The sequence below is a fragment of the Mastigoproctus giganteus genome, chromosome 7 (assembly GCF_048544385.1).
Source record: "Mastigoproctus giganteus isolate SK-2022 chromosome 7, ASM4854438v1, whole genome shotgun sequence".
Lineage (NCBI taxonomy): Eukaryota > Metazoa > Arthropoda > Arachnida > Uropygi > Thelyphonidae > Mastigoproctus > Mastigoproctus giganteus.
Genome location: NC_143581.1, coordinates 36,672,793 through 36,682,791, shown reverse-complemented (window position 1 = coordinate 36,682,791; position 9,999 = coordinate 36,672,793). Strand labels below are relative to the sequence as shown.

The 9,999-nt window shown below is 36.0% G+C and overlaps 1 protein-coding gene across 1 annotated transcript in view; it reads left to right on the top strand.

The window, feature by feature from the left end:
* The first annotated feature begins 723 nt into the window (after nucleotides 1–723).
* LOC150082819 (adenylate cyclase type 2-like) overlaps nucleotides 724–9,999 on the top strand; it is an 85,998-nt gene continuing 76,722 nt past the window's right edge. The window contains exons 1-2 of the mRNA XM_090378291.1: nucleotides 724–770; nucleotides 7,640–7,732. Coding sequence (XP_090234417.1) covers nucleotides 741–770; nucleotides 7,640–7,732 — 123 coding nt within the window. The 5' untranslated portion in view covers nucleotides 724–740. The remainder of the gene's footprint in view (nucleotides 771–7,639; nucleotides 7,733–9,999) is intronic.

The window sequence follows — 9,999 nt, the reverse complement described above, 5'->3', positions numbered from 1 at the left end:
ATCTCATATATTTAAGTGTGTGGTGCATCATCATTTGTGATATTGTTCTTGTATTCCCCATGTTGTATTGCAATATCACTTTGTATACCTTAACCACAGTGAGTCACGAGCAACCGACAAGACATGCCGTTTCCGATATGGAAACACCTGACGCACAATTATGCCCTTTTGAAACATCGTGATGTTTTTACTATGATCCATAACTGCTACTTTATCATTTCGACTTTCATGAACTAGCATTACAAAGCTGTTCAGCTTTTTTATACTGTGAGCTATGTGGCATAGTCCATTACGGATGGGGTGGTCACAATTCAGCGATCAATTACTGAGTGTGTATTATTTGTGAAAATAGCTTCACAGAAGTACAGTTGGGGATGTGTTGGAGGGGATTGGAGTTAGTAACTGAATTGTTGAGGATTATATGATTTCCTTGCTAAAACACTTATCAGAAATTCTTCTCAAAAAATCCCCTTGTTAAGAAATTGGCAACATTCCTGAGTACAGTAGTTTACAAGTAAGTGAAACATATTTATCAGTATGCTTATGAGACTGACAAACTTCAATTTTATTAATGACTACATATATAATTTGTGAAGTTTCAAGTGGCCATGACAATCTGTGATAATTACTTCCAGAAAAAAATTGATTCAAGATCTTTCTTACATCCTGTAGTCCAGTTCTCCAGGAACATCTCTCAAAACATAATCACAAGAATTATTATGTGGCTTTTGGTTTCAGTTATGATATCAGCTTGTTCATTGGTAGGATTGGTAAGTTTTGATAATTCTAATAATAATTTTGTTAAAGTCATAAGGATATGTTAGCTGAAAATTCATAACTCCTATCACACATAATGACAGCCTTCTGCAAGCTCAAGGGAATCATTGAGTAGTGGTAATTAGTGTCTCCTGTTCACTGGTTCCTATGTCTAGGATACAAAGAGGTTGATTTAGTGTCCTATAACCAAAAAATAACATTTACTTCTCTCTAGATTTCTGCACACATTCCTAAAAATTTCACCAAAAGCAATTCATATTTCATCAAAATTATATGCCTTATTATTATTTTTTTTTTATGGTAGTTGTTGGTGCATCAGCTTCTGTGGCCATAATGCACCTCCCAAGGTTTTTTTTTTGCACTATTTTGATCCAAGCCTGAGGCGGGATTCGAACCCGTGACCTTTGGGTTGCCAGGCAGGCACTTTACCCACTCGGCTAGCCTGGTCGGCTATATGCCTTATCTTTTTGCCTCATTTTTTTGTGCCAGGCAGCCTCCAAATTACTAACTTAAGCTTTTTTAAATTTTTTTTGTAGCACTGGAGTAGGGGAAATCTTCACTCGCAGGTGCCTGAGGAGTGATGAACATAATTGTTACAAAAAATTTCCCACTCAAAAATGAATCTTCTAATTTTGTTGTAACTTAAAGTCCCTTTCACATAATTAATGGATGCTCTCTAACACTATAACATCTGAAGCCATGAAACAAAGAAACCTTAACATGTTTGCTTCCCCTGCATAAGCATCAAACAGCACTTGAAGTGATGTGCCATTCTGATTATCAGAACTTTGACTTGAATTGCATGTCAATTAAGCATTTTGATAAGTAATTTCAAAACATTAATTAATTTCATTAACGTTATAATTTTGTCACAAGTTCTACCAATACCCCACCCTACAGCATATTTCCGAATATATTTATGACTGGCCATGGCTCATTTGCCAGCATAGCAGGTTGAGATTTCTAGTACTTCATGAATTTGCAACTTCTATTTTTATGTCAGGAGTACTTGTGTTCCAGTTATATTTATGTAACAACAAGACTCTACAGTAAATATATTTACAGTTAGTAACAATGGTTTTTTATTATGACTTTGCTACTTGACTACTATGGGCATATACACCGAGTTTACTTTGCATTAGCAGTCCTCCCCCTTATGCAGTAATGGACTTCCTTGCATTAGCTACACCCCCTTGTGTGTAGGTATGGGCCGACCCCAAACCATAACACCACTATCTCCAGCAATGGTGTTATGGTTGGGGACAACTTTTGTGGCATGCCTTGGGTCTTCTGATCACTGTAACATTGAAGACTCATAGGGAATTGCTGATATAAGTTTGCAGTTGCACAAATGGCAATCAGTTTTTGAGTGTCTATGAGGAAGAATGGGTCTGTGTTGAGATCTTTCCAGCTTCAAATATGGAATGATTACAGGGCAAGGTGAGTGGGTTCCAGTATTTTGATAACAGCGAACACTGTTAAATGCACTAATTTTGTGGTCTACTGTAACTGGCTCAACAACAGTAGAACAAGCAGCCAAAGGACATGTGGGGTAGCCACATGTGGTCAACATCCATGGTGAACGTTGTGTGTCTCATCTCTTAACACAGCTGCAATACAGCGTAGTGACTCAGCTAATCACTTAGTACAACATAGCAATAGCAAGACCAATATTCACATGGACTATGCATTGGGCATTACCTCATATAGACTATGGCAGTTGGCTGCTGTCACAGGGTACCCATGCTCACTGCGAGATACAAGAAACTGCCTTGCATGGGCACATCAGCACCAACACCAGACCATCGACATGTAGAAATCTGTTGCCTGGTCTAATGAATCCTGTTTGCAACTCAATTGTGTTGATGGACATGTCCACATTTGGAGAAAGTAGTATGAGGCCATTGCACTTAGATGCACTGTTTATGTTTGGCAGGCTGGAGGTGGTGGCTCTATGATTTGGGGACTGTTTTCATGGCATGCCCTGGGTCCTCTGATCACCATTAATCAACGGGTTGATGGGAACACATACCTTTTTATTTTCACTGACCAACTATATCCCTTCATGATGACAGTACTCTGGCTTCTATCAAAAAGACAGCAACCATGCCACAAAGCTCAGCAAGTTGATAACTGGTTTTGAGAACATGGCAGTGAATTCTCTGTCCTCCCTGGGCTGCTCAATTCACCTGATCTCAACCCAACTGAGTATGTTTGTGACTACTGAAAAAAAAAAGACATCTGATACTACAATCATCCACTTGACAATGTGCAATGCATTGTACAATACAACACCTTGTGGAGTCCTTGCTAAGAATATATACAGGTGGTATTATGGGCCAGAAGTGGCACCACGATGTATCAGGTAGATTGTTACTAATTCCAAGCCAACTCACTGTAAGTCTAAGCATGACTGGCCACTCTATTAAACCAAAGAGTTGCATAACACATTAGCTTCTATCTGTATTTGAGAGCATACATTCAATGTGCCATAATTTTCAAACTTGAGAAATAACAATGCTTCAACATTCTGAAAATTTGTAAATAATGGTTAAAAGTAAAAGGCTGGAATTCATAGCTAAAAGTGAAAGTGAACATTTACTTTTTGGCTGAGCTGTAAACCAGGAAAAAACCTGAAAATTTAATTAAAAGTTTATTCATTGTATATAAAATAACCTAAAAAATGCAAAATAAATAAATAAAACTTATATTAAGCTATAAACAAGAACCAAGTGTTGTTGCTAATAGCCCAGAGTATTCAATCAGTATGCTGACAGAATCAAGCAGTTGTTAATTTCATTGTGCATTTACTTTTACAGCATTTGTGTGCTGACTGCTGAAGAATGATTGCCCCCGTGTGTGTGTGTGTGTGTGTGTGTGTGTGTGTGTGTGTGTGTGTGTGTGTGTGTGTGTGTGTGTGTGTGTGTGTGTGTGTGTGTGTGTGTGTGTGTAATGGCATGTCACTTGTAATGCCGTTCGATTCTTGTATGTCAGAAGCAGCAAACATGTTAACTAATTTTAGTATTAGTAGTGGCAAATGATGCCAGAAAGCAAGCTTATACAACATCAGCCAAAAAAAAAAAAAAAAAAAATCCATTTCATCTGCTCCAATAGTTTGTCTAGTTCTTTCTTGTATTTATTTGAATTATCCACTTCCATGGAAGTGGTTAGTTCAAATGGATGGAAGCTTGTTCCAGCAATCAACCACCCATTGCCTGAAGGCAAACTTCTGCACATCAATACATCAATTCTGTGGCTATCCTTCCTCAATCTGAATTGATGCTCCCCACCTTATGCATGTAAGGCAATCCATGTAAGTCATAGCCGAGTGGGCAGGAGCGGGAGTGCAGTAGCACACGCTCTTTGAGTAGACCGGGGTTCAAGCCCCTGACTGCTGAATACGGTCAATCTGCCAACCTGCACTGGACCAGCGTGGTAAATTATGGTCCATTTCCCTCAACATGAATTGTTGAGGAGGCTTCCATCCTGCAGTGAGTTGATAATGGTTGCACTTTACTTTACTTTTTACTTTACCTTGTGCATAATCTGAGCAAGAGAAAGAATTCCATCAGCACTGAGTTTGCTCAAGCCATTCAAAGCCTTAAATATCTCAATCAGATCTCCTCACAGGTGCTTAGTCTCCAGATCCTGTAATTTGCAAAACTGAAGCCTTTCTTAGTAAGAGCATCCCTTTGTTCCCCCCTCCCCATTTTCATTGCCCTTCTCTGAAGCTCTACTACATCCTTCCTAAAATGAGACCTCCACATGCCATATACAACAGGATGATCACCTCCTTATCCCTGCTAGCAAAATTCTTGTATATCATTATCAAAACCCCATGAGTTGTCCTAGAAGCCTGTCTGCACTGCTCAGAGAACTTCATATCTGACTGCACAATTTCCCCTAGTCCTTTTCATTTTCCACTAACCTGATTGTAATACCACACAGTTGTTATGTTACTCTGGGATTATCGCTACCTTGCATTACAGATAACATTTGACAACACAAGCAAAATTACAATATTTAGATAAATAGCTCGATCCCTCTCTAGAGAATGTGTGGAAAAACACGTGGTTTGAAATGTGGGATTTATGAATATTTAACATTCATTTTTTGCAATTAATCTTTATATTTTCATATTTTCGATTGTGTTAATACTTGATACTTGGAAAGAAAAAAAAAAAAAACTCATAAACCCGGGAACACTTAAAGCAGAAACTGCCTGTACTTGAAATAATAAAAAATATGGAAATAGGTGTACATTTATAAAATAAATTTAATTTAGTTAAAACACAAATGCTCTTCCTTACAGAATTGGTGTCATTAGGATTTCATTAGTGCCCCTGCCAACCTACTCTAAACTGTTGCTTTGCTAAAAGGCACTAAATATAGCTAAAGTTCCCATTATGTTGAAATCTAGATTGTAATTGTCAACAATAAAAATGTCATTTAAACTGTATGTTTAAATTACATTTGATTTTTCTGATTTTTCAGGTCAGTTCTGTAATTTTTTAAAATTGATTTTTCCACATTAGGAGGTATGCCACAATGAAAGCTTGCAAGCTATTGGTTGGCCCTCCTCTGACCTGGTGGTCATGCAGGAGTACAAACAAGAACATTTTTAAATAAGTCCTGAAATTTTTTAAAGATCAAAACTTCTAATCCAGAAAATATTTCTTGTAGGGGGAAATGTTTCTATATGGGGAAGAAGTGGGGGGCTGTGGTTGAACATGAAACCTCTCCAAGGAATAGACCAAGTAAGCAAAAGCTGAAAATATGGTATCAGTTTACCTTTTCCTTATTGAGTAATGCCCATACATCCAAAACATTCTTATTTATATATATATATATATATATATATATATATATATATATTTCTGTAGAGGAAACTGAGAGGGGGCAGATGTGTAGTCAGAATCAGACCTAAGACTTCACCATGGACCATTAAAATGTATGCTGAAAATTTTATCAAATTGAATTTTAAAACCTTCTTTAAGTAATTCCCAGAGTTGCTCAACTTTTTCTTCTTAACTAATGCCCAAACATCCAAAACTATGTACTGATTTCTAATATAGGTTAATCTGGGATTTCTTTAACCCAGTGCAGAATTATTCTGACTGCCATTATTCACAATTTTAGTTGATTTTGGAGTAGTGTCATTAATGAATATCAGAAACAATAAGAGATCAAATATTGAATCTTATAGGCAGGTTCCGTTTAAGTACTCATGGGACTCCAGAGCTCGATGCAGTTTTGTTGCCCTAGATTATTTGAAATTATTTTAATTTTGAGACTTAACGTTCAGTGACAAATATAAAACTATATATGGAATTAATATATATGAACAGCTTTTATGCATATTGATTTATTGTATATTTAAGTATTTTCTTTTGTTTTTTAAAATTTTCCCCTGAATTATTTTTCATTATTAAGATAAATAATTTTTTGCCTGAATAAATAAGTAAATTTTGGGATTCCATATTGCAGCTGGGGCTGCATTCTCTTCCCCCCCACCACCAAATGGGCTACTTGTAGAAACTTCACTTGTAACCTTGGCCTATTCAGATCAATAACCCACTCATAATCCATTGTTTTTTCATCCAATTCTTTTATAATCTAATAAGCTACAACCTCATTGTAGTTTATCAGATTGAATATTTCTGTTATAATTATGTTCCTGTCTAGGTATTCCTGCAATATATCCATAATTTCTCCTGTCACAGAAGTTGAACTTACATGCTTGTCAGTTACCAATTTAACCACTAGGGCAAAAAGTATTGAAAAAGTATTTGCACTCTTTGTCTCTCTCTCTCTCATGCTGTATACTTTGTATCCAGAAATTTAATATTTATGTAGTCAAATGTGCCTTTTTGTTAGCCCCTTTCCAAAAATTTGTTTCAAAATCATTTCACTATAGTATAAAATACTTATATTACACTTTATTCAGTTAATGAATCTTTAAAATGAGTTTAGAAAGGCTGTTTATTGGTTAGCTTTCATGCCTAAATAAACTAATAACTTGTGTATATGACTTGGAATTTTGTTTATAGGAAACTTCATTTTAGGAAGGATGTGAATCTGTTGAAATGGTGCAGTGAACAGCAATAAAATTAGTCAGAGACACCAAAGGGTACTCTTACCAAGAAAGACAATTCCAACAATTGATTACGCTTTTGTATTTAGTGAGAAAGTAATCAATTGTTGGAATTAACTTCCACCTAATGTTGTGGAGGTGGGTAGCTTGAATAAATTATTGGAAGGTTTGGACAGATTATTGGAAGGAATGATTTTTTTTCTTCTTTTTTTTTCATTCATGTTTCATCATCATGCATTTTTACATCATGTAACTAATGCTAATACTAAAACTTCAGTTTCTGAAAATTGCAGTGCCTGGAAACTAGACACCTGTGAAGAGATCTGACTGAAGTGTTTAAGGCTTTAAATGGACTGAGTAAACTAAATGCCAATGGCATCCTTACTCTTTCTTGAACAGTGCACCTAAGGTGACATAAATTTAAATTTAAAAAAATGGTTAATTGTATGAAAATTTACTTTCAGTCAGAGAGTAATTGATTGTTGGAACAAACTTCTGTCTAGTGTCATGAAAGTAAGTAGTTTGAATAACTTGAAAGATTAGACACATTGTTAGAGGGAATGTACAGATAATGTCATTTTATTATTATTATGATTATTACTGTTATTATTATATATTTTTATTATTTGCTAATACTAATACTGTGTAGAGGTAATTTTTAAGAAAGCATTTTAATTTTAGACAGGTTATTATATCACTAAAAACTTTATTTAATGTATACATATTTTATTTATTATTTTAAAAATAATAAAATCTAATTTACTGCAGGAAGAATGCTCAAAACATTTTGACAGTGAGATGAGGAATGTTTCTATTTATCAACAAACTAATATCACTGCCCTCAACTGTAATTATCCATGGGTGAGTGATAAAGTCTTAATTTTTTCAGCTTCTCAGTTTTAAATATGCTTAATAATACTGTTACTGCTTGTAGTAAACATATGCCTAGATTAAAAAAAAAAAAAAAAGGAGGTGGTAGATCTGTTATTTGCTCTTGGCACTGCTTCTACATATCCCAGTATGGACTTGATGAGGACGTGGCACCTCTCTTCATAATTTTCTATTGGAATGAGCAGCAGCCTGGAAAGCAAGTTACTGGGGATTTCAGGAACTGCTGGGAGTCATGAAACAAGTAAATACATGGGCTGTGTTAGCGTAACTAAAAGTAAGAACAGGTGAATGTATACTTGCATGTACACCAATGTTAGGAGTATAGTAAACAAATTTGTTAGGAGTATAGTAAACAAATAAATTTGATGAATTTGAAGTGGTAGTAAAGACATCCAGGGCAGATATTGTGGGATATCAGAGACATGGTGTCACTCAGATATAAGAGATGCAGAATTGGAATTTGGGGAGTAGTACAGAAAGGATAGACAGGATAGGAAGGGAGGAGGGGTTATGCTGTTAGTTAAGAAACACATAAAATCTAAGGACGTGCATCCAGTTGACATAGATGGACAGTGCAATGTTTGAGTCAGTTTGGTGTGACATAAGTACTGGGAAAGCAAAAATGCAGCCAGAAGTTTGTTAATCTAATGATTCTGAGTATAATGAACAATTATACAGAGAAATAGAGTGGGCCAGTAAATCAGAGTGTCTTATAATGGGGAATTTTAATTTCCCAGATATAGACTGGAACTTGTGTGTTGGTCACTCATACACTAGCAAGGCTTTTGTGGATTTATTGGATGATTGTTTTCTACAGCAGCATGATAGAGAGGCAACAAGAAGGAGCAACACTCTTGATCTGATTATCAGCAGTGATTATTCATGCATTCAGAATTTACAGAAAAAGGAACTACTAGGTGGCAGTGATCACAGTCTACTGATGTGGGATTTTATTTAAAGATGTAACGACCATCAAGGGTAAAGGGAATTGTTTTTGCTTTCGTAAAGGTGACTACAGTGATCTCAGAGATTTTTTTAAGGTCTACACAGTTACACCAACTGATGATGTTACCAACAGCAAATTCTAAACGGGAAGCATTCAAGGAAGTAATTTTGGAAGCTACTTTTGTTCCAACTAAGAAATACTGTTCTTGGTTTAGGCCCATATGGATGTCAGATGAACTAATGAGACTCGTGGCAGAGAAGAAAAATGCATGGGATGCACATAAATTGTCAGGTGACACAGAGGCCTATGGTAGATACAAGCTAGTCTGTAATAAAGTCACAAAGGAGGTTATGAGAAAATTTTTGGCTAAGGATGCAAAGAACAACAGCAGCATGATAGAGAGGCAAATACTTCTTTACTTATATAAACTCTAAACGGAAGGGGATGAATCAGATTGGCCCACTTGATATCAGTGGTTTGACTGTATAACAAACATACCTTATACAGTCAAACCACTGATATCAAGTGGACCAATCTGATTCATCCCCTTCTGTTTAGAGTTTATATAAGTAAAGAAGTATTTGCTGTTGTTCTTTGCATCCTTTGCCAAAGATTTCTCATAACCTCCTTTGTGACTTGATTACAGACTAGCTTCTATCTACCATAGGCCTCTGTGTCACCTGACAATATATGTGCATCCCATTCATTTTTCTTCTCTGCCATGAGTCTCATTAGTTCATCTGACATCTATATGGGCCTAAACCAAGAACAGTATTTCTTAGTTGGAAACAAAAGTGGTTTGACTGTAGATGATCATTCTCAGATAGCTACCAAACTAAATGAGAATTTTGCATCTACATTCACACATGAGGAGTTAATCAAGGAGGAGATGGCCAGATGTTTATCAAACTCTAACAGGGAGTTAAATGACTGTAATAACTGAGAGCCAAGTGAAGGAGAAATTGTTGAAGTTGAACATAAGAAAGTCACCTAGGGTAGATGGGAACTCTCCAGTTATATTAAATTAGGTGGCAAAGGAAGTAAGCAAACCCTTAGCTATAATTATAAGAGCAAGGGATAAAAGGATGGTTGAGTGGGAGAAGACAGAGTGGTAATCAATGGATACTGCTCTACATGGACTAATGTTATTAGTGTTGGGTCCATGTTGTTTTGTATATTTATCAATGATATTGATGAAGCTTAATGTCAAAGTTCGCAGATGATACAAAGGTTGGCAGACTTGTTAATAATAGTAATGACAGTATGCTGCTGCAACAGGATCTGGAAAAGT